The 22,090-nt window shown below is 53.1% G+C and overlaps 7 protein-coding genes across 7 annotated transcripts; 6 read left to right on the forward strand and 1 right to left on the reverse strand.

The window, feature by feature from the left end:
* Positions 1 to 83: 83 nt before the first annotated feature.
* Positions 84 to 4,495, forward strand: PG994_013982 (polyketide synthase; the record flags this gene model as incomplete). The annotated part of the gene is made up of 5 exons (XM_066865391.1): positions 84 to 2,498; positions 2,544 to 3,105; positions 3,150 to 3,690; positions 3,747 to 3,917; positions 3,964 to 4,495. 5 exons carry the CDS (start codon positions 84 to 86, stop codon positions 4,493 to 4,495), a joined length of 4,221 nt encoding a protein of 1,406 aa, XP_066708520.1.
* Positions 4,496 to 4,578: 83 nt separating this feature from the next.
* Positions 4,579 to 5,988, forward strand: PG994_013983 (uncharacterized protein; the record flags this gene model as incomplete). Its single annotated transcript, XM_066865392.1, has 3 exons — positions 4,579 to 4,731; positions 4,854 to 5,827; positions 5,883 to 5,988. 3 exons carry the CDS (start codon positions 4,579 to 4,581, stop codon positions 5,986 to 5,988), a joined length of 1,233 nt encoding a protein of 410 aa, XP_066708521.1.
* Positions 5,989 to 6,781: 793 nt separating this feature from the next.
* PG994_013984 (UDP-glucuronosyltransferase 2A3) lies at positions 6,782 to 8,261 on the forward strand (the record flags this gene model as incomplete). The annotated part of the gene is made up of 2 exons (XM_066865393.1): positions 6,782 to 7,019; positions 7,144 to 8,261. 2 exons carry the CDS (start codon positions 6,782 to 6,784, stop codon positions 8,259 to 8,261), a joined length of 1,356 nt encoding a protein of 451 aa, XP_066708522.1.
* A 1,738-nt stretch (positions 8,262 to 9,999) lies between these two features.
* Positions 10,000 to 12,803, reverse strand: PG994_013985 (uncharacterized protein; the record flags this gene model as incomplete). Its single annotated transcript, XM_066865394.1, has 6 exons — positions 10,000 to 10,849; positions 10,899 to 11,770; positions 11,818 to 11,975; positions 12,027 to 12,206; positions 12,264 to 12,582; positions 12,648 to 12,803. The coding sequence occupies 6 exons, from the start codon at positions 12,801 to 12,803 to the stop codon at positions 10,000 to 10,002; spliced, it is 2,535 nt and encodes an 844-aa protein (XP_066708523.1).
* Positions 12,804 to 14,362: 1,559 nt separating this feature from the next.
* Positions 14,363 to 17,501, forward strand: PG994_013986 (zinc metalloprotease- variant; the record flags this gene model as incomplete). The annotated part of the gene is made up of 2 exons (XM_066865395.1): positions 14,363 to 15,298; positions 15,393 to 17,501. The coding sequence occupies 2 exons, from the start codon at positions 14,363 to 14,365 to the stop codon at positions 17,499 to 17,501; spliced, it is 3,045 nt and encodes a 1,014-aa protein (XP_066708524.1).
* Positions 17,502 to 18,510: 1,009 nt separating this feature from the next.
* Positions 18,511 to 19,974, forward strand: PG994_013987 (uncharacterized protein; the record flags this gene model as incomplete). The annotated part of the gene is made up of 1 exon (XM_066865396.1): positions 18,511 to 19,974. The coding sequence occupies one exon, from the start codon at positions 18,511 to 18,513 to the stop codon at positions 19,972 to 19,974; it is 1,464 nt and encodes a 487-aa protein (XP_066708525.1).
* A 792-nt stretch (positions 19,975 to 20,766) lies between these two features.
* PG994_013988 (uncharacterized protein) lies at positions 20,767 to 22,056 on the forward strand (the record flags this gene model as incomplete). The annotated part of the gene is made up of 1 exon (XM_066865397.1): positions 20,767 to 22,056. One exon carries the CDS (start codon positions 20,767 to 20,769, stop codon positions 22,054 to 22,056), a length of 1,290 nt encoding a protein of 429 aa, XP_066708526.1.
* Positions 22,057 to 22,090: the final 34 nt, after the last annotated feature.

Genomic DNA, 22,090 nt, shown 5'->3' on the forward strand with positions numbered 1-22,090 from the left:
ACACGATTCACCCCACGAAATTTGACTCCATCATCCAGCTGGTGGCTGTGATGTTCCATCGAGAGTGCATCATGGCGCCCATCATGCCGGTTTCGCTCGCTGAGTTGTCCATTGCTGTTCACATGGACGAAACACCTGGCACCGACATCATCGTAGCTTCCGGCTTCTGCCCGGAGAGTCGTCGCGAAGGAACTGCCGATTTCTGCGCCTACCAAAAGCGCAGTGACGGCACCTTCCGCCCAGTGATGACGGCCAGCAAGCTCCGTCCTCAAGCCGTCGGTGACGGAGGTTCGGGCGACACCGCTCCCAGGAAAATGACCTACCGCGTAGAGTGGAAGCCTGAAGTCGACTCCATGACGCAGAACGACTTTATGGAAAATCTTTCCCGACAGGATCTCTTAGATGCCGGCGCTCTTGCGGAGAAGCCAGAATCATCGATCGAGTCGAACCTCTGTCTGAATGAGATAGTCGCTAGTATATTCATCCGGCGGACAGTTCGGGTCCTTCAAGAACAGGACATATCTTCAGCTTGCAGCCCCCACCTATCTCAACTATTAAGTTGGATGTTGAAGTGGAACCAGTCTGAAGGGGCGCAGTTACTGGAAGGCGTCACCCTCGAAGATGAGAATAAGTTTATAGAGCAAGCCGACGAATCGGATATCGTCGGCGTCGCTTTACATCGCCTTGGGCCACAGTACCTAGACCTTTTCGCTGGCAAAGTGAGCGCCGTAGAGCTCATGGCCCAGGATGACCTTCTGAGACGTCTTTATTCCGAGCACAGCCTGTTCAGACGCCATTATGCCCAGATGGCTGAGTACATGCAGACTCTGATTCACAAGAGCCCATACATGAAGTTCCTTGAGATCTATGCGGGAACCGGAGGCGCAACTATGCCGGTGTTGGAAAGCGTGGACCGCGGCGGACGTCTACTCGTAGACGAGTACACCTACACCAGCGCCTCGTCTGGCTCATTCGAACGCACGCGCAGTAAGTTTGGCAAGTGGGAAAGCCAGATGAAGTTCAAGACACTGCATGTCTCACGCGATCTTCTCGCCCAGGGTTATACAGCACACAGCTTTGATGTCATTGTTGCCTCATTGGAGCTGCATGCTACGCCCCGTATTGATGACACGATGGCGAACGTGAGGAAGCTGCTGAGTCCAGGCGGTCGACTGGTTCTGCTGGAGCTGACAGCACCTGCCGCGGCACACAACGCCGTCTTTGGTACATTGGCGAGCTGGTGGGTATCTGAAGATGGGCGCAAAGACGGTCCCCTTCTCACTGTCTCAGAGTGGGACGCGCGTCTGAAGAAGCATGGCTTCACTGGCGCTGATCTGGCCATTCCAGCACAAACGGGTCAGTGCAACGACCTCAGCAGCATGATCTTGGCACGGGTAGCAAGTTCTTCGGGTGAAGCAGACGGCCAAGAAACGAAGTTGGTTGTGAAAATCCACTCCGGCCATCCCGATGCCTTCCAATCTGCCATCAGTGGCAAGATAAACGATGCCTTCACCGGTTTGGGGGCCAATTGTACCAAGGAGCCTTGGACCGCCACCGACGCAGCCAACTTTGATGGGCTTACCATTGTCATCGAATCTGCCGAGCATCCCCTGCTGCTGGATCCCACCCCGGAGATCTACGAGAGTTTCAAACAGCTTATGCTTCAAGGAAAAGATATCCTCTGGGCCAGTTTCCAGACTTCGCCGCCATCGGGCGAGAGCGCGGCGATGGCCAACATGGTCAATGGCATGGCTAGGGTGATGCGACGTGAGAACCCTAGTCTCCGATTGATTACGGTCGATATCCAAGATCAGATTGAGCCTACTGGTAATGAAGGCCAGGAGCAAATCATCAAGACTCTGACGGACATCGCTGCTTCGACCTTCTGGTCTGGTCTAGGTTCCGCAAGAGCAGAAGATCTTGAGTACGTCATTCGAGACGGCAAGTTGGCCATTCCCAGAGTCATCCCAGACGATCGTCTTTCCGCGTATCTCGACAGCCTAAGCCCGGTGCAGGACCAATCAGAGCCAACTCTTTACTTGAATAACGACAGACCACTGATGCTAAACGTGCGCGTTCCGGGTCTGCTGAACACGATCAGCTTCGTGGACAACGACAAGATGTTAGAGGAGCTTGGCCCTGATCAGATCGAGATCCAAGCCCGAGCGCATGGTCTGGACCAGAAGGACGTCTCTGTCGCTTTGGGTCGATCAGCGCCAGGGACAGCAATGCTTGGCGAGGTGGCTGGTGTAGCCACAGCAGTGGGAGCCAATGTCCAATCCTGGAAGACTGGCGACAGGGTCATCGGACTTATGGTGGCTCCTTTTGGCAACCTGGTGCGCATTGACAGCAATGGTGCCGTGGTCATCCCAGATTCCATCTCGTTTTCCGAGGCGGCCACGATCCCCTGGGCGTATTACACTGCCTATTACTGTCTGACCCAAGCAGCTCGAATGGAGAAGGGCCAGAGCATTTTGATACATGCAGCTGCGGGGGCTGTGGGTCAAGCAGCTATCGAGCTGGCAAAGCTCATCGGAGCTTAGATCTTTGCCACGGTAAGCAGCGCCGACAAGAAGAAGCTGCTCACAGAGCAGTATGGCATACCTGAGACCCATATCTTTCCATACCGGAACTTCAAGAGACGCATTCTCGCTTCGACTGAAGGCAAGGGTATCGATGTTGTCCTCAATTCGCTCTCAGGTCAGCTGCTTGTAGACAGCTGGGACTGCGTCGCCCAGTTTGGTACGTTCCTAGAGATTGGAAAATCCGACATCAACGGGCGCAGCCAGCTCAGTATGGCAAACTTCGGAAAGCAGGTGACATTTGCTTCTGTGGATCCGTCACTCATGTACCAAAAACGCCCTGGATACGTGACCCGCGGATTGGAAGAGGTTCTCGCCAAGATTGACCAGGGCTTACTGAAGCCTGTCCAGCTCGTGACGAACTATTCTATGGCTGATATCGAAGAAACATTCCGTCTTGTGGCTCCCAGGAAGCACATCGGGAAAGTGGTCTTGACTGCTGATGATGAAACTCTTGTCCAGGCCACCAAACCGAGAGCCATCCCGCTGCGGCTGAAGCAGGATGGGACATATGTTGTCGGCGGTGTGCTCGGAGATTGGGCCAGAGGATCGGGTGTCTATTCGCAGAAAAGGGAGCCGGCCACGTGGTAGCATTGACCCGTCGCAACCTTGACGCCGAGCAACGCGCGCCCTTGGAGGAGGCAATCAGCAAGCTTTGCGGTACTCTTCACATCGTGAAATGCGACATCAACGATGCGAATAGTACACGCGCCGCTTCCGAGGAGATAGCCAAGCTGCCTCCCGTCCGGGGTATTGTGCAGAGCGCAACGGTGCTTGCCGACCATCCCTTGGAGTACATGGAGCACAAGGATTGGACGATCGCGATAAAGCCCAAAGTCCAGGGGACGATTAACATGCACCGCGCTTTCTGTTCTGCAGAAACGGCAGACTTCTTCATCTCGCTCTCGTCCGTGGCCAGCATATTTGGCTCGAGCTCCCAGAGCAACTACGCTGCGGGCAATGCATTCCTGGATGCGTTCGCTCATGCCCAAGGCCGATACTCGCGAGGTATCACCCACTACACTACCGTCAATGTCGGAGCTGTCGAAGGTTCTGGACTGGTTTCTGAAGCTCTTAGCCAGAACAGCGAGTTCGTGCGTATTGTCGGGTCAGTGTCGTTCGATGAGGTCATGGAGACGCTCACATACGCCATGACACCCCAAGCCCGCATCGACGAAGCCAGGCAATGCCTCATGCCATTCAATCGCGACTCAATGGAGAGGCCATGGGTCCCGAGGCACTAGGCGACCATATCTTCGACCATGTCCCTAGCAAGAGACGACATGGCGAGACGGCGATGGCCAACACGTCGGACAAGCAGAAGCAGTGCACCCAGTATCATCGCCCTTGCGACGCTCATAGTGTCAAGGATGGCGCTCAGTTGCAAGGTGGATGATGTCGCAGCGGTAGCAGCTGGACTAGAGGAATTGCGAGACGAGAGTGGTGGCAGGCAGACAGAGCCGCAGTCGGAAGAATTGTCTAATTTGACGTCTCAGGGAAATGACGTTACTGCATCATTTCATGGCTGGGACTGCTGCAAGCATCACAAGATCTTGCCGGCTCAGTCACTGCCGGACTTGGATGATGCATTGGACTTCTGGCTTGAAGCAAATGAACACATGTTCAGCGTCGAGCAGCTTGAGTCGATCCGTGGAGAAATTGAAGCGATGCGAGCCCCTGAGGGTACAGCACGCCGGGTACTCGAAGACTTGTATGAAGCCAACGCACTCGACAAGAGTAATGGCTGGTTTACCGACGTGGTCACGAACGGCCGCTTCCTCAGCAGCAGAGCATCAATTGCCCTCGGTTCAAGCATCATGGGTGCACATCGCGAGACGAAAGTGCGACACTCGCAGGCAGAACGTGCCGCCATTATCGCTTCGTCACTTCGATCATTCAAGTCGAGCCGCTAGATATTGGCGGCAGTCCCGAATGCACGTGGGGCTGGAAATGGCTATTGAACTCGACGCGTGTGCCGCAGGTCAAGTGCGATAAGATGATGAGTTACAGTCAAGATGACCAGATCGTGCACGATCATATTGCCGTTTTGAGGAAATGTCACGTCTTCAAGGTCTTGCTTCAAGATAGAGATGGACAAGACGTGACATTCCAACAGCTGCAAATGACTTTCGATGCCATCGTCAACCGGGTGGAGGGAGATGATATCTGGTCGGGTATGTTGACGACTGACAACAGAGATTCTTGGGCCAAGTTAAGTCGTTGCTATCAACTATACCTTATGGTGCTTTGGACTAATGTGTTTTAATACAGATCAGAGAGAACCTCGTCGATATGAGTGCTGGCAACGCCCAGTACTTCCATGTCATTGACTCGGCCATGTTCGTTCTCTGCTTGGACAGTGGATGCCCGGAGACTCCCGATGAAGTTGCAAGGGATGGCTTTATCGGCGACGGCTCGAATCGCTGGTTTGATAAAGCCCTTCAATTCTACGTGAGCGCAAATGGTCGATCCGGTCAGATCCAAGAACATGGAACCATCGACGGCACCACCCCGGCTCGGCTTCTGGAATGGGTAGGAACCGCCCTAGGAAAGCACTCAGTTTACACCGTTACGCCTAAGGCGAACCTGGACGGTGTAGAGCTGGATGAGTTGGTGTTGCAGACAACACCTGAGATCGACAATCACAATGAAGGTCTCCGGAAACAATTCCTCGAGAAGACCTCTGCGTCCACGTATGTCCGAGAACCACTGGATGAATTCGGCACCGACTTCCTCGTACAGTCCAGGACGCCTGCCAAGGGTGTCATCGACTTGACTTTCCAGCTTGCCGTGCGCCTATTCTTCGGGCGGAACATGAATTCTTGGGAGCCGACAAGCTCCGCTCATTTCCATATGGGTCGGTCTGATGCTGTGCAGAGGGCCTCACCAGCTGTGAACGCGTTTTGCGATACAGCGACGAAAGCCTGCGATGATTATAGTGATCTTTCAGGCTTGAGAGCGCTTCTGTTGGGAGCAACCAAACAGATTAAAGCCGGCATGGAAACCATGCTCAGTGGACGTAGCTATCTGCGCGTCTTCGAGGCGCTGATCTCCCTCTGGCCGGCCGACACACCGTTGCCGCGCTTCTTGGGCGAGCATGTGTTCTTCGGTAGGCCGGACCCTCCCATCTTTGCCCAGGTCAACCTGTTGGAGTCCGACAAGTCGGAGATTATCGTGGAGGACTTTGTGCACCTGCTAGGCGATACAGATGGGTTCTGGCCCTTCATTATACCGGACAAGAAACAGTGAGTAGACCCCGAGATGGAGTTGGGTAGATTTCCATGCTGACCATAACAACAGGATCCGTGTATCTCTTACCGGTGGCTCGCAGGAACGGACTGCTGCTTTCGTGCGTGACCTTCATCGCGCGGCAAGCATGGTGCGCCGCATCGTGGAGACCAGCTGAGAAACAACTGCAACTGCCAAGTAGACTATCTAAAAGCTTCTGGGATTCATATGGTCGTTGTGGGAAGGGAAGGAGTTGTAACGATATACTATTGGTGAGTAAGGCAAGTGTAAAGTGCCTTTGAATACAACTGATTGGTGTTGATGTTTTTGATGGGTTTCCCGTGGTCGGGGCACTGAATCAGTAACAACATGAAGCACTAGCCTGTTATGACCCCCACCCGAAAAGTCCCTAAGCTAGAGGACCCCTACAGAACCCTTACAGGACCCTGCAATCAATTATTTGAACCCAACAAACGTGCAGGTTGGAGATTCAATCAGTATGTCCTGCAAAGTCTGCGGTGGGTGCAGATACATATTGCTGCCACATATTGAGAACACCGGACTTATTTCTACTTAGAGAATATAACTCGTATAATATTATAGAATAGATCTCAAATTTCAGGATCTCGAAAATATTAGATATGGCGCATAAAGATGAATAATTAAATCGGTACCCCCTTCGTGCTTTTCAAACGAATCCTTGGGCCCGCACAATACGACTTTCAAGGCAGCTGGACCTCGGAAACCCCGTTCGGTGCAAGATCGGCTTAAACGGCTGGGGAGATTGGATGCATGCTACTCCGTAGTTAAATATAGATTGTCTTTTAGTGGCTCCATCTTAGCTCTCCCCGGTTTCTTTCCATATATTGGGCTGGTTCTCCTGCTCTGCGGCCGGATGTCTCTTCGTCACTTCGCAACTCGCCAGTCACGTGACCATTCCACCACTTACACCACCACAACCCATATCGACCATGGCCATCATACCAGCCACGGCGAAGCCGATTGTGCTGATATGTAGCACGCCTGTCTCGGGACACATTATACCCATGATGGCCATTGCGAAACAGCTTGTCGCCACCGGCTATGATGTTTGCTTCGTGTCCGGCTCTGGCTATCGGCGGCAAGTCGAAGCCCTTGGTGCTTCCTTCGTCTCAGTAGAAGGGTACGGCGATTTCTATGATCTTACATCGTGGGACTTGGATCAGGACTGTGAGTTTTCCAGAATCCCTTACTTTGCGGCTCTCATGAGGTCTACACTCGTTCAGCCCAGACTCTCGCTCCCCAAGAATTCGATTCTGTTGAATTTGGCTGACTCATATACCCCTATTTGCAGGGCCTGAGGGAAAGCGGCGTCTTGAAGGTCCGGAGTGTTTCATCCACGATCTGGTACATATCTTCTGCAAGTCGCTTCCTTCACAGCACGAAGCTATACAGAAGGTCTTGAGGACGCTCAACGACAAGCATCCTAACAGACCTGTTATCCTTATGACAGAAACGTTGAACTTCGGAGGATTACCAACCCTATTAGGAGCTCCAGGAATCCGCCCTCAAGGATTCATGGTTATTGGACTCAACCCCATTCTCCTTACCAGCGTGGACCATCCGCCTTTCGGCTCGGGCATGCCACCGGACAGCTCGCCAGAGGGCAGGCAGCGGAATAAAGTAGCCAACGAAGCTCAGAAACGGAGTTTTGCCCCAGCACAAGCCGCATACACAGAGGCCCTCTTGAGTGCGGGCGCCAGGAGGCCAGACGCCTTCTTGCTAGACGCACTTTACACCCTGCCCGACCGCTTCGTGCAGATGTGCACACCTAGTGTCGAGTACCAGCGGAGTGATGCTCCCAAGACTCTTCGCTTCGCTGGAGGCTACCCTACCACACGTCAACTGAAAGAGCCCGTGAGGCCTGCGTGGTGGAACAGAGTGGTCCTCCACAAAACCAAGAAGATCATATTTGTTTGCCAAGGAACCGTGGCCATGGACTTCAGCCAGCTGGTGATCCCTACCATGGATGCATTCAGGGACCGGACCGACGTTTCCACCATTATTGCCCTAGGGAGGAAGTACGCCGCATTGCCATCCGATGTTTGTGTTCCGGAAAACTGCATCGTGGAAGAGTATATCCCGTACGATGACATACTACCCTACTGCGATGTTTTCGTTACCACTGCTGGTTATGGAAGCTTTCAGCGAGCTCTAATCCAAGGAACTCCTCTGGTGATGGCAGGAACGACGGAAGAAAAGCCAGAGACAGCTGCCAGGGGCGAATGGGCCGGTGTAGGCCTCAACCTGCGGACAAGCTATCCTACTGTCCGTCAAATAGGGGAAGCCGTCGATGATGTCCTGCAAGACCAAAAGTACAAGCTGAGGGCGTTGAAGATTAAGGCAGAGATGTCAACCCAGAACCCTATCGGAGTGGTGATGGACACAATCAAAGAGCTAGTGGGAGAATAGCATACAATGGTGGCGTAGATTTAAATTTGAGGCTGTATATTAATACCCGAGATCTAACCCAAACCCATACTGAGGCCTGGAGACACATATTTGAGTTCATCCACAACCAATCTCTGAAGAAGACAATAGACACCTGCACTTTCCTTTCAGCACAGCTTTATAAACCCTGACAACATAAGACTCCTTTGACCGGGTCGGTGTAGCCTAGCGGTAGTATTCTTATATATATGCTTAAAGGCAAGAGGGTTCAACTCCCTCTGCGGTCACTTTTTCAAACCCTGCTACGGGCCCCCTTTTTTCGCGTACCCTTACTCTCTCTGTGTTCTGGAAGGACGAGACGCACATATATCCCGCCTATTCTAGAGACCCTGTGATGCAATCTCTCCAGTCATTTTAGATTTTTGTTTCTTCTCACTAGTGATACTCTATAGCTTCGCTGCTCCCGATCCTTCTATGTTCAAGGCACCGCGGTCCGCAGCTATCACCAATTTGCAGCTATTCCATTGCCGATTATCCCATTACTGCCATCCCATAATCCACCGCCCAGATTACACGACCGCTCAATTTTCAGGCTTACTCTATTAGTATGATATTTTGTCTTGAGCAAACCCGTCCCAAACCTGGTAGTCACTTCGCTGGGGAATGCAAATTTACACTCCGACATCGACTCATGGTCATCAATCGCACGATCTCGGCGACAATTACGAGATGATAAGCATCATCTCATTAGGCTGGCGTCGAAAAGGCTCTTTTCACTTAGTCGGATCACTTTCATGGTACGACACTCAGAGTTGGCTCCTCATGGCCAACCCAAACGCCCACATCAAAGTCTCATTGATTGCAATATTGAAACCGATGAGTATAATGTAGTAGCCCATGTATACTCCCACTTCAGCAAGGTGTCGTCTCCGTATGTATCCACCCATAGTCTCCGGGGTAGCTGTAACCAACCCAACCACTTCCTTGCAAGCCAAGGAGAAGCAGCCCACGGTCCATATAACCCTATCGCCGCCGTCCAATACGTGACCCACCACCTTCGTTCGACCTCTCGAAAAAACTCTTCACGAGGTCCACGTTGACTACTATACTCCCCCCTAGGCCGTGGACTCTCAACAATCACAGGTTTGGTGGTGTAGTTGGTTATCACGTCAGTCTAACACACTGAAGGTCCTGGGATCGAGCCCCAGCCGAATCATGTATAGTAGAACTCATCATATGAGTTCTCACCTTTTTGCTTCTTCGCGTAGGCTGGATGTAGTTTGGTTTTGAGACATATGTGTGTCGCATCCCGTTGACCGTCTTTTTCATCCTCCTTTTTGATAAGCGCCGCCGGCCTAGGCGGGGTTACGTGCAGCCTTAAGATTTCGCAGAAGGAAAATAGAAACTGCAAAAGCTATCTTCACTCTCGCAATATAGTGAGTGAACAAACTGATAGAATATTGAAATACTAGGTAGGTGCTTAGTTAGCAAGCAAAAAGATAATTCATGACCCGAGCGAGTTTCGATCTCGCGACCTTTTGCGTCCACACACAAAGAATTGCGGCATGTAAAGCAAACATGATTCCACTACACCATCAGGCCAATGGATTGGAGATGTGGGGTGACCCTTTATCATCCTACATACTTTTCTTCAGAGTCACTACTAACTATAGAGACGCTCACCAATGTCCTTCACACGAAGATGTTCTGAATCCTATCTCTTTATTGCTATCCATGGTATATATATCCAGCTTCAACCCTACGCCCTGGGATGCGGGTTGCCCGTGATCTCCCGAACCACCTCCCTCGTCCGTGCATTATCCACGAAGCTAAGGCCGATCAATTCCACCACCTCATCGACGGTAAAGTACAAGCTCAAGTCGCTCTCAAACCATAAAAATTTCACGTCCAGCAGGTTGCTCTGCAAGACCTCGGACAGATATTTTAGTCGCAGCCAGTTCTCGGCGTACTGCGCAGTCGCAGGGACATCATCTTTGGCAGCGCCTGGCGCTATGAAGAGGTCGTCCAGCTCCGTGATCTTGGCAATCATGCTCGCGATATTGTAAGCCTCGTCTTGCCCAATGCCGGAGAGGTCCATGACATCGACTACAAGCTTTGTGGCGATCGTATCGACCAAGGAGCCGACAGCTTGACACCAAGCAGAGCGGGAAAGGATGTCAGACCACGTGGCAGCCATGGCACGGATACGGCCCGTCGCCGACTCGATCTGGGCCGTCAGGTCCGAGGTGTCTGCAGCTTGCTGGAGCAAGTTCTGGGCACCGCCCAGTAGATCCCGGAGTATTGTGCGCTGGGTAGACATCTCCGAGGCGTAAGCCCGAGCAGCGAATGAGCGTAGACTCTTGATCTCATTGTCAAGACGAAGCATAGTAACAGCGCGGGGCTCTATATCATCGCGTGCTTTCCAAGCGGTAACAAACTCCGAAAGACGCTCCGCAAGATACGTTGCGTCATTGTAAAGGAACATGTTGCCCCCGCCACTTGGATCCAGCGAATAATAGTATGGGGCGACGGCACGAAACATCGCCAGCACTAAAGTCGGCAAAGCAAATAAGCCTGCCGCTGCAGGTGCTACAGGGCTACTGTGAGATCTTGCCAAGTTAGCAGATATATCGAATCGAATTGGCAAGAAGAACTTACCCGACCAATAAGGCGCCGTCTTCAAGAATGGTCGATATCAGATCAAGGACGCGCTCGGGCAATGAAGATATGTGATATGACTCCTTAAGTGTCATCTCGCGTGTTTCTGTGTTCTTCGCAGGGGTGGATTCCACGGCTTTGGGTTGCGACGGTGCTGCTGGCTGATCGACCGTCTCGTCGTCTCCCCATCCCCATGCGTCCGCGGGGTCATCATCCACGCTGGTATCTGCGCCTGCCGGCTCCGTAGTCTTTTCCTCCACTGGCTCTTCTTCGCCCCAACCCCAAGCATCTGCATCATCCTCGGGAACATCGGGCTCGCCGTGATTTGTATTTGAATGGGTGGCAGCTCCAGGTGCTTCAGTCGAGTTTCCTTCGTCGTCCCATGCAGCCCAGTCGTCTTCGTTGTTTGTGGGAGCTCCATTAGCTGCGAGTTCCTTTCCCTCTGAGCGCGACACAGTCTGGGTTTCGACACGCTCAACAGGTTTCGGTGATCCCAAGCCATGACCCACCTTGTTTCGTACTGAGTCTAGAGCGCTCTCCCTGCATTTGGCCAACCACACTCGGGGTGCGTTGTCAACCCAATCTTGCAATTCGGCAAACCCATTATACTTGAAATCTTTCAATGACTGGCAGAATGACCTGACTGACGCTATTACCTCCTGGAATTGGTCCATCTCCTTCGGCGTAGCGGGAACTGCCGAATTCAGCCATGAGCTGATGATTCTCGGTACCAGAGCAGGCATCATTACATTTGACAGAGCTTGCAGTAGTTCTGCCGGTAGCAATTTTGCGAAATAGCCCATCACAAGGCCTAGATCGGAAAACAGAGATGATATACTTTGATCTGAGTTTCCTTGTAGTGATAGAACATGCTGGACTCTGTCAGCAATGATTTCCCATGATGAACTGGCGGACTTACATCTTGGACGTTAATTCCCGGTAGGCTCTCATGGTTAGTAGCTGTCCGTGGGGCAATAATAGCTGCATCCACCTTGTGCCAAAACAAAGCCATTCGTTGCTGGACCTCCTTATACGCCTGTAACCCAATGAAAGCCTCGGAAAGCGTCATCTGCTCATCTGTTTCATATTAGCACTGCCCCGGAATTTGAAAGCCGCCGGTGTACTCACCTTCTCGGCTTTCATGGATTTCAACCCTATGTCCGTCTACATCGACCGTTACGAGTGAATTCCAGACGTGTTCGAAGACTTCGTGCACAGCCGACTTGAGCTCAAAGGCGCGCATGTCCAGGATCTTCATGACCCGACACGACTTGCCGACCTTTACTGCATCCATTGCGGTCCAAGACTCTGCTCACTGATCAGCCAAAGTCATCACTAGAGGCACTCGCCGGGCAGAATTCTTACTCTCAAGAAGACGCAGCGAGTCCAATACTCTTCGCTCATTCCGAGCTTGCTCGACCTGGTCAAGTACCCCGCTGACATGCTTGATACTGGTCAAAGCCTCCCGCACTTGTTGGTTATAGATGACTTCACGTTGGAGGAACTTGGTCTTCTCTTCCGTTTCCTTAATTGTTTGCCCCGATACCTCCGGTGCCTCTGCTCGTCGCACGATCTCGCTCGCTAGCGCTCGGGATCGGTTGATGTCGTCTTCGACTGTCTTGGCATTGGCGACCCATGATTGCACGTCGGGGGCGGTTTCTTCGTTGATCGTGTGTACCTCATCCTATCGCAGTGGCTCTTTGTCAGTCTGGTTTCGATACAGCACCGCCGGGCGCACAAATGACGAACCTCTAACTTGGACTTCGCAGCCGCAAGCGCCTCTAAAGCAGGCCCAAAGTCCTCTTTCTCAACCTTTTTTGACGAGATGGAGTCCTCCGGGAAGTTTCCATGCAATGCGAAGTCAACCAGAGCTTGGCCGACAAGGGCAGGGTTAGCTGTCGCCATGTCGATGCATACGATCGGGCCAGGCGCTGGAGCCGGGACAGTCGCTGGCTGTTGAATGCGATACTGCGCAGTATACTAAGGGACGCGAAAGCTATAGCTTCCTCTTCTTTTTCTTCTTAATCGCTAGGTAAAGAAAGAATCCTGGGGGTAACGTCTAGTCGCAATTCGCAAAATGGTCGTAGCCGTCGTGGAAGCAATCAGTGGCGATGGGCGCAATTGCAACTGTGGCTGCTCGTGCCAACTCAAACAGCTCAGCGATTATGACGGAGTGACCAGCGTGCTGCCGGGCTTTGGCGCCAATAACTTCAGGCGGTGTCAGGTCCCTGTACAGCCAAACAGTCCTCCAATTATCCGATCGCTTAGCGCTTATCAGCGTCAGGCAGAGCTGACTAGTGCTTATCGGACGCTTATCTGCCGCTTCCACTGATGATCGCTGTGCGGGGGAGGGGAAGTGAACAGGTAGGACGTGAGAGCTCTTCACATTGAGCCGACAAGCTGACAAGGTTAATATCGTTGGTGTCAGTACAATCCACCCCATCAGCTTCAACACCCATTCCAGACTTATGCTTGACCGTCTTGGTATGTGAGGAGAGTCAGAGCCACAACATTCCTTTCACATTTCTTGTTGTTCCCTCGGTGAATCTTGAACAATCGCTCTCTACGAATCACACCGCTCGCTGTCTGGTTCGATCAATATACCTACCACCTTAGCCATATAGCTCCTCTGACCAACTTCGAAGAGGTCACTTGCTCTGGATGGCCTGGTAGTCGTCGCAAACCATCCATACTTCAGGCCTAAACTTGCGACGATTTCTTTCTCTTTGATCAGGCCTCTAGCATCAGCACCACGGCTTCGTTGGCCTTCTGCTGTACGCCCACGCTACTGCCGGTAAGTCGTCCCTTATCACAAGCCAAACAAACGTCATCTCCTCCTCCTCGACCGGTCCAAAGACTGTCGCACAAAATCCGTCGCAGTTGGGTATCGTTCTTGGGTGTCGCAGGCTTTGGTCGCGTTGTCTCTGTGCAATCCTGCCCCTAAGTTTTGCTACACAAGGTGCTTTCTTTAGGGCAGCGATGATCGCAGCATGAGCACGAGACCATTGCTATATTTCAGGACGTTGCTATTCAGCTTTTTTGTCGCTGCCCTGGGCGTCATCCTGCATCGATACTCCATTCACACCTGGTATGCATGGCCTTTGTTGAAGCCTTTCGTGTATTCACTTCAAGAGCATGACGGCCAACTTGGACTTTCTGCATATGGCATCGCAACAACTGTTTCCATATGCTCTAAGGAGGAAAGCTACTGCTCGTCATTATCGCAATCAGATCTGCTTTGTGGTGTCTTACTCAGCTTCCATATTTGCATTTTGTGGAATTGTTCAATTTTCCTATCTGAAGACCCTGCGCCTTTATACCTCCCCCTAGGCCTCGCTTCCAGGATCTAGATATCCTTACTTTCCCACAATATTCGAAACCGAAACATCTTTTATGTTCAATACCATACTGACTTCCAACATAGGCGATCTCAAGATCTCTCTATCCACTTCATTCGTGCCAAGATGGCCTCACCGCGCTTCAAGAAGCTGCAAAGCTTCGGGGTTGACTATGCAAAGTCAACTACCATCACCCAGTACGAATCGGAGAGGAGCGGAATGCGTGTCGTAGTCGTGGACCGTATTGGACCCAAGGTCTATGGCTACTTCACACTCGCAACGGAAATCTTTGACGACTCTGGAGCCCCTCATACCCTGGAACACCTTGTATTCACGGGATCAAAGACCTATGCTTACAAGGGTCTTCTGGATAAGCTAGCATCAAGAGCCTACGGTTACACTAACGCGTGGACCGCAATTGATCATACAGCTTATACTCTCGAGACTGCCGGCTGGGCGGGATTTGCTCAAACACTACCTGTCTATCTCGAGCATCTCCTTAGACCAACTCTCAAAGACGAAGCTTGCCTTACAGAGGTTCATCACATAGACGGTGAGGGAAATGATGCCGGTGTCGTCTACTCTGAGATGCAGGCCCTTCAGAACACCAGTGGAGAGCTGATGAACAAGAAGACACGTGCTTTGCTATATCCTCCCGGTGTGGGCTTTCGGTATGAGACTGGTGGTATGATGGACCCCTTGCGGGTTCTCACCCCGGAACGAATCCGGGAGTTTCACAAGCAGATGTATACATCGAAGAACCTATGTCTTCTCATCATTGGCGAGGTAGACCACGCCGACCTCCTGAAAAGCCTCGACACCTTCGAGACGACTATCGAGGACGACTTCCCGTCCCCCAACGCGCCGTTCAAGCGACCCTGGGTTGATTCCGAGCAAGCCCCTCCTATCAAGGAAACAGTCGTCGAGACCGTTGAATTTCCCGAAGAGGATGAGTCCTCTGGTGACTGTGTGATCGCTTTCTTCGGTCCACCTTTCCATGACTTGATATCTTCCACTGCACTCGACTGTCTATTGACATACCTATGCGGTTCCTCCGTTTCAGTCCTGGAGAACATCATGGTCGAGAGGGGAAGAACTGGCCAGTTCCATCAGCTACTACATAGACCACCGACCGACGAGTATTATCTGGTTCCAGCCAACGGGTGTCGCAACTGAGAAGTTGGAGTTTGTGGAGAAGCGTCTGCACTCGCTTCTCGCGGAAACAGCCTCGAAGCCTCTGGACATGACCTATATGAAGGAGTGCATCTTGCGCTCAAAGCGGCAAATCAGGTATTATGCCGAGAGTCGCGAGGACTTCTACTCCGACAACATCATTCAAGACTTCCTCTTTGGAAATAGAGATGGCTCGACATTACAAGAGATGAAGACGCTGGAAGAGCACGATTTGATCGAAGCCTGGACAGATGAGCAATGGCGAGCGTTCATGAAGAAGTGGATGGTCGATGCACCTCATATCTCTGTCTTGGGCAAGCCATCCCAGAAGCTTGCGGACAAGCTGAAGGAAGATGAAACTGCAAGAATTCAGAAACGCAAAGAGGAACTCGGGGCCGATGGCCTTGCAGAGAAGAAACGCCTTGTAGAGGAAGCGAAGAAGAAGAACGACGTCGACATTCCGGCGTCTGTCTTGCAACAATGGCCTATCCCGCCGGCCGAGTCCATCCCTTTCATCCAATCCTTGACGGCACGGTCCGGACTTGCCCGCAAGGTCGGAGTGGCCGACAATGCGGCCCAGAAAGCCATTGACAACGCCGAGCCCGGAAAGCCCTTGTTTATCCAATTCGAGAGCGTGCCAACCAACTTCGTGCAAGTTGTTCTGCATGTGGGCACTACAGACATCCCAGTCAAGTACAAGCCTCTCGTGAGCTTGTTTAATGATTACTTCTTCAACACGCCTATCCTGCGCGATGGGAAGCGTGTAGACTTTGAGGAAGTCGTCATGGAGCTCGAGAAGGACACTATCGACTACTCGATTGAGTTTGCCCATCGCTACGGAGATACGGAAAGTGTTGTCATCAAGATGCAGATAGAGCCGGAGAACTACAGCAAGGCGATTGATTGGTTGAAAACACTGATGTTCGACAGCGTGTTTGACGTCACACGGCTCAGAGCAACCATCAGCAAACAACTAGCCGACATTCCTTACGAGAAGCGTGATGGTAGAGCCATGGCTAGCGAGGTAGAGATGGCTATTCATAACGAGCCAACGTCTCTTCTGGTATCTAAGCGAGCACTCGTTAAGGCAGTCTACTTGCGCCGGCTGAAGAAGCTCCTCGAACATGAGCCTGATACTGTCGTTTCTTGGTTCGAGGCCTTGCGAAAGTCGCTTTTCCAGTTCGCAAACATCCGCGCTCTGGTGATTGCCGACATCGAGCACGGGAAGCTCTCCCAGCCTGTCAAGGCTTGGGACGCTTTGACGCAGATGCTTGAGCCAGCACCACTCACCAACACCCCGATCGTCAAACCGTACAGCCTTCTTAACGAGGAGGGCCGCCAGCCGGGATCCGTAGGTGCAGTGCTGCTGCCGATGACATCGATCGACTCGTCCTTCTCCGTCAGCACGGCTCGAGGCTTGACGTCGTGGTCAGACCCCGCGGTCCCCGCTTTGCTTGTAGCCATACAATACCTCGAGACGGTGGAGGGCCCGCTCTGGAACGCCGTCAGAGGCAACGGTCTAGCGTACGGCGTTTTCATTGCTAAGGAAGTCGACGGTGGCTATATCCACTTCAAGACCTATCGTTCCCCCAACGCTGCCAAGGCCATCACCGCGGCCAAGGACGCGATTAGTACTCTGGCAGATGGAACCGTGCCTTTCGAGAAGCCCATGATTGAGGGTGCTATCAGCCAAATTATCTCGCTTCAGGCTGATGAGCAGGCGACACTGTGGGCAGCTGCCGCACAAAACTTCGTGGTTGGGGTCGTCCGTGGACTTGAGCCCGATTTCAACCAGAAGCTACTAGCTAAGATCCGCAACGTCACAGAAGACCAGATCCGGGACGCCATCAAGCAATTCATCCTGCCAGTTTTTGACCCGGCCACCAGCAATGTCATTGTCACTTGTGCGCCCATCATGGTAAAGAACCTCCAGACAGAATTCGGCGCCATGGGCTACAAGACACAAACCAAGCAGCTCTCTGACTACTACGATGCATACGGCCTCCAAGCAAGGGAGGGTGAGGAAGAAGAAGACGAGGATGAAGACGACGAGGGCTCCGAAGACGACGACTCGGATGAAGACGACGACTAGTGGTTCGCTCGCCAAATGCGGCGTGCGGCTCGCTACTGCTGATGAACCAATTGCCAATGACCAGCAGACTCATGCTACGGAGTTCGGAAGAGGATCTGAGTGGAGTTTGCATTTGAGCTAACAGAGTTGATACGTCACATTTCACTGCGGGCGGAGGAGGAGATATGGCCCATATCCTAGGATATCGTCTTTTTTTGCAAGATAACAACAACACATGGGACACATGCGTTACCTTTATAGATGACAGATAGTGAACACACACACAAGTTGCTTCGAAAATTGATGAAAAGAGTGGAATGGAATTGGGATGTCGTTTAGACTGCTATGCAGGTGATACCCGTAATACAATCGGTGAGCTCCAGTGTGGGGGGACTTTAGGTTACAGTTACAGAACATGACAGGACCCCTGAGCCCTTCCTTGAAAAAGGGCGGGGCCAAGCCCAGCTGCGTTCAGTCAGAAGTTTTCTGAACTTCATCAGTTGGGTGCGCCAGTCTGCCAGCCGTCTGCTAGTGGTGTGCTCCATGCTGGTTGATAAGCCCCCAGTCAGAGCCAGTCAATAAAGCGCCCTGCCCGTCGCCGCCTAGTCTACTTACTACTAGAAATGCGATGCTAGCCTTCTCCCCCCTGAGATCGTGTATGCAAGGGAGCAGGGGGTGCAGGTGCAGGACAGTCTAGATTAGTCTAATGCGATAGGCTGTCAGGCTGTGTGGGAAATCAGGGAAATTTCTCCCGAACGCGCCCACGCAGGATGACAATCCTGCGCAGCCACAGCCAATCGCTACGCTAAGGTTCGAAATCCCATGCCCGAGGGGAAGGCCGCGTGTTGGCCTTCGTAAGATCGAGAAATCCATCCCCCCTCTCTCTCTCACCAGACTGTCTCAATTTTATTTTGACTTTCTGGACTTTGCTAACCTTACCAGTATCTATCCCCTAATTCTTCTATTCCGAGAAGAGTGGTTTCCTATTCTTACACCATGCACCTATCCTAATAGGCAAACGAAAGCCGTAATGATCCTTCGCTCCCGCCATTTTGGCGCTTTTGCCAAATCCTCCCAACTGACGTCAGCCCTCGAGCACGCCCTCACCAAGCCAGGCATTCGCGCCGCCCTGGTCCTATTCGCCCTCGTTTCGCTCTACACTCTCTATGGCTTCACTTTCTTCTACCGTGACCCTCTCTCGGTCTTCTTCTCCACCGAGCACGGCTACGATCGCTTCTACTCCCAGACCCGCGAGGTCGAGGCCCTGAGCTTCCTCCACGATGCCGCCCGATCCGACACCCCGCTCCTTGGCAAGGCGAGCGCTAACGCCGCCATCTGCGCGACCTTCATCACCGTCGGCCGCAACATGTCCGCCGCGGGGCGCCGCGAGTACGTCGACGCCGCCGTGGGGTCCGCCCTCGCCAACATGTCGCCGGTCGAGCGGCGCGCCGTCCACCTCAAGGTCTTCTTCGCCGACGTGCCCGACGCCGCCGCCGCCCACAAGAGCTACCGCGAGCTCATCGACCTGGACGTCGCCGACGAGATCTACGACTACAACGGCACGCTGCCCGACCTCGTCAAGGATCAGCGCCTCGAGGTCCTCGAAATGCTGGCGTCGGACCGCGCGAACAAGCACGCGCTCGAGCGCAAGAGCCTCTACGACTACGGCTACGCCATCGACCGCTGTGTCGAGACGACCGACGCGCCGTACATTGCCGTCTTCGAGGACGACATCGTGCTCGCCGACGGGTGGGCCGCGCGCACGCTGAAGCACCTGAAGAAGGTCGGCGAGATGATGCAGGATCCCGCGCGCAAGAAGCCCACCAAGCGCGTCCCGCAGCCGGGCGAGGTCAACGACTGGATCTACCTGCGCCTCTTCAACCAGGACCGCAGCGTCGGATGGGCTGGGGGCACCAGTTTCAAGGAGAACAACGCCCACGTCATATCCCTTGCGGTCGCGATCCCCCTGTTCGTCATCCTCATCGTAGGGCGGCGGTGGTGTCTGCCCCGCTCCATCGCGCGCCACATCGACGGCTGGACGATCCTGATCGTGTGCGGGCTCGCGGTGCCGCTCTGCATCTGGCTCTTCTTCGCGTCGGGCAAGGCGTCGCTCGTGCCGCAGTTCCCGGGCGTGCGCGAGGAGTGGTTCGGCTGCTGCAACCAGGCGCTCGTGTACAACCGCGCGCACGCGTCGCAGCTGTCGACCTTCTTCATGCGGCGCTCGCGCGACAAGGCCGGCGGCCGCGGCGACATGCTCAGCAAGGACTTCGCCTGGGACCACGGCCTGTCGCGGCTGAGTGCGTACCCCATGGTGGCCCAGCACGTGGGGATCGTCAGCGCGACCAACACGACGACGGCCGAGGCTCAGCAGATCTGGAACCTCGCGTTCGAGAACTTCCGGCCGGGCAGGCTCGCGGCGCAGCACGTACGGGATGTGCGGGACGTGTTCGGCGAGGAGGCGGCGCGGGAACTACTAATGACACAGCGGACATGATATACGATGGCTTCTTATTTTCAGGGCAGGCAGGTATGAGGGGGAAACGAACACAAGGTGGATCTACTGGGGAATTAATGTTTAATGGCACGATGGCGACATATTTTCTCGGATCTTCTCTCGATACCTGTCCTGGGGCGGCGTTTCTCGTCCTCTTTCTGAATAGGACCTGTTGTTTTGTTTTATTTCTTGTATATACGAGCCAGGAGATATTTATGAATCAAGGAACATATCAACAACAAGTCAAGGTGCTGTCAACTGCTGTTATTGCTTGCAGTTGTTAACCTTCACTCTTTTTGGTGGTTGGGCTTCTTCGCGGTGGAAAGGTCATGCGAGTCCCAATAGCGAGCTTAAAGGTCAGTGCCTATCACCTGGGAGCGCTACTATTTACATCAGTGTTTGTTAGGTTGAACTTCGACAGCCTTGAGAACGACCAGTAGCTGCCGCTCTTTTCCACGAAGCTCACCGAGTTTTCCATAGCTGCTTGCGCACGGTAGCGGCGTCCTGAAAGAGGGACATGGAGGGAAGAACGGTAGTTCCGCTTCTTCCAATGGCGCCTGGTAAGTTGCCCCTTACCCAGAACGAATCAGAACTCTGTTACAAGGCTTTCGCAGCTGATCAGACTTTCAGTAGAAAATGTAGTACCATTTATTGGGTATGAGAAAATCTTGATCAGTTACCCCATAGCCTTTTTTCTTTCCCCTTTTTTTCATTTCTCGAATACCAGCTCCCGGTTGAGGTTGAGTCTTCCATACAACAGCGATTCGAATCACCTGTGTGGAAGCATCAAGCATGGCCGAGAGGAAGACCGGAAAGACTCCAGTTCGGCCCACAGGAGGAGCGGCAGCCGAAGTTGAAGACGGTGTGCTTAGTCAAGCAGATGACCAGCTGACAGACCCAATGAACAGTCTGTTCGAGGCCCTGGCTGTGGAAATCGTTCTTCTTATCGCCCGTTGTTGCCACAATGCTCGAGACCAGGCGAAACTGGCCCAGGCGAACAAATGGCTTAACGTCATCGTGAGAACTATCGTCTACGAGACCATCTGTGCAGACAGCGAATGGTCTGTCATCTTCTGGGCCGCCGAGCGCGGCCATACTTTCATTCTCCAGGCGATCGACGCCGCCAGTAAAAGACACCATACTACTACATGCAACCCAGGATGCCCGGTCACCGGGTTTATCAATTGGGACATGTATCGAGAGGATATGTGTTATACAGCTTATGGCGTGCTTAACTATATTCCACCACTCAGATATGAAGATAAAACCATGAGACCAAAGGATAAGTGGGTGTACGCTGAGAACGACAACCCCACGGGTTACTACAACGTGTTCTGCAAGCCATTGCACCTCGCGGTTCTTAACGGTCATCTGGAAACCGTGCGCTTCCTTCTGGACCGCGGAGTTAACGTCGATGCCATCTCGAACCGTATTGGCATGCCGGGGCTTGCTTACAAGACACTCATTCCAGTTCCCCACGTTGAAAGGGTGATACTTGGAAAGTTCGAGCTCCAGATTGCTGTGACACCCCTGGTCCTTGCTACCCACTATGGTGAGTATGACACCACCAAGTTGCTTTTACAACATGGAGCTTCAGTCCAATTACGCCGGTCTCTCCCAACCCGTCTACTGCGGGCTACAATCTTACACCTTCTGGACAATCTTCCACGGTCGAAGAAGACGTGCCAGTTCGTCGAGATGCTCGTACGGCGGAAATATGCACTCGTGGATGCCCCGGATCCCGGCAGCCTCACCCCGCTGGCAAGAGCCGCCGCAATCGAGGACGGAGGCCCGATGATGGAGACGCTAAAGGAACTGGGCGCCGATGTCAACTACGTGATACTCACTATGGGCGCCGGCCAGTCGATACTGGACGCTTGCATCCGGGGGAACCTGAGTGCCGCCCAGAGAAGCTGGGATATTGATCGTCGTCTGCAGGCTGCTCGTCGCTTCATAGAGCTAGGCGCCGACGCAGGGGCCAAGGGGGCAACTGCGATCCCTGCTCAGCTATTGTCAAAGCCGTGCGCGGTGGTACTGTGGCGACAAGCCAGGCGAGTTGACCGAGTTCATAGAACACCTTGAAGCCAGGCTCCTAGGTCCGTCGACTACCCTCGAT

Source organism: Apiospora phragmitis (assembly GCF_038363925.1).
Source record: "Apiospora phragmitis strain CBS 135458 chromosome Unknown utg000013l:1.0-2965645.0:1.0-2969333.0, whole genome shotgun sequence".
NCBI lineage: Eukaryota > Fungi > Ascomycota > Sordariomycetes > Amphisphaeriales > Apiosporaceae > Apiospora > Apiospora phragmitis.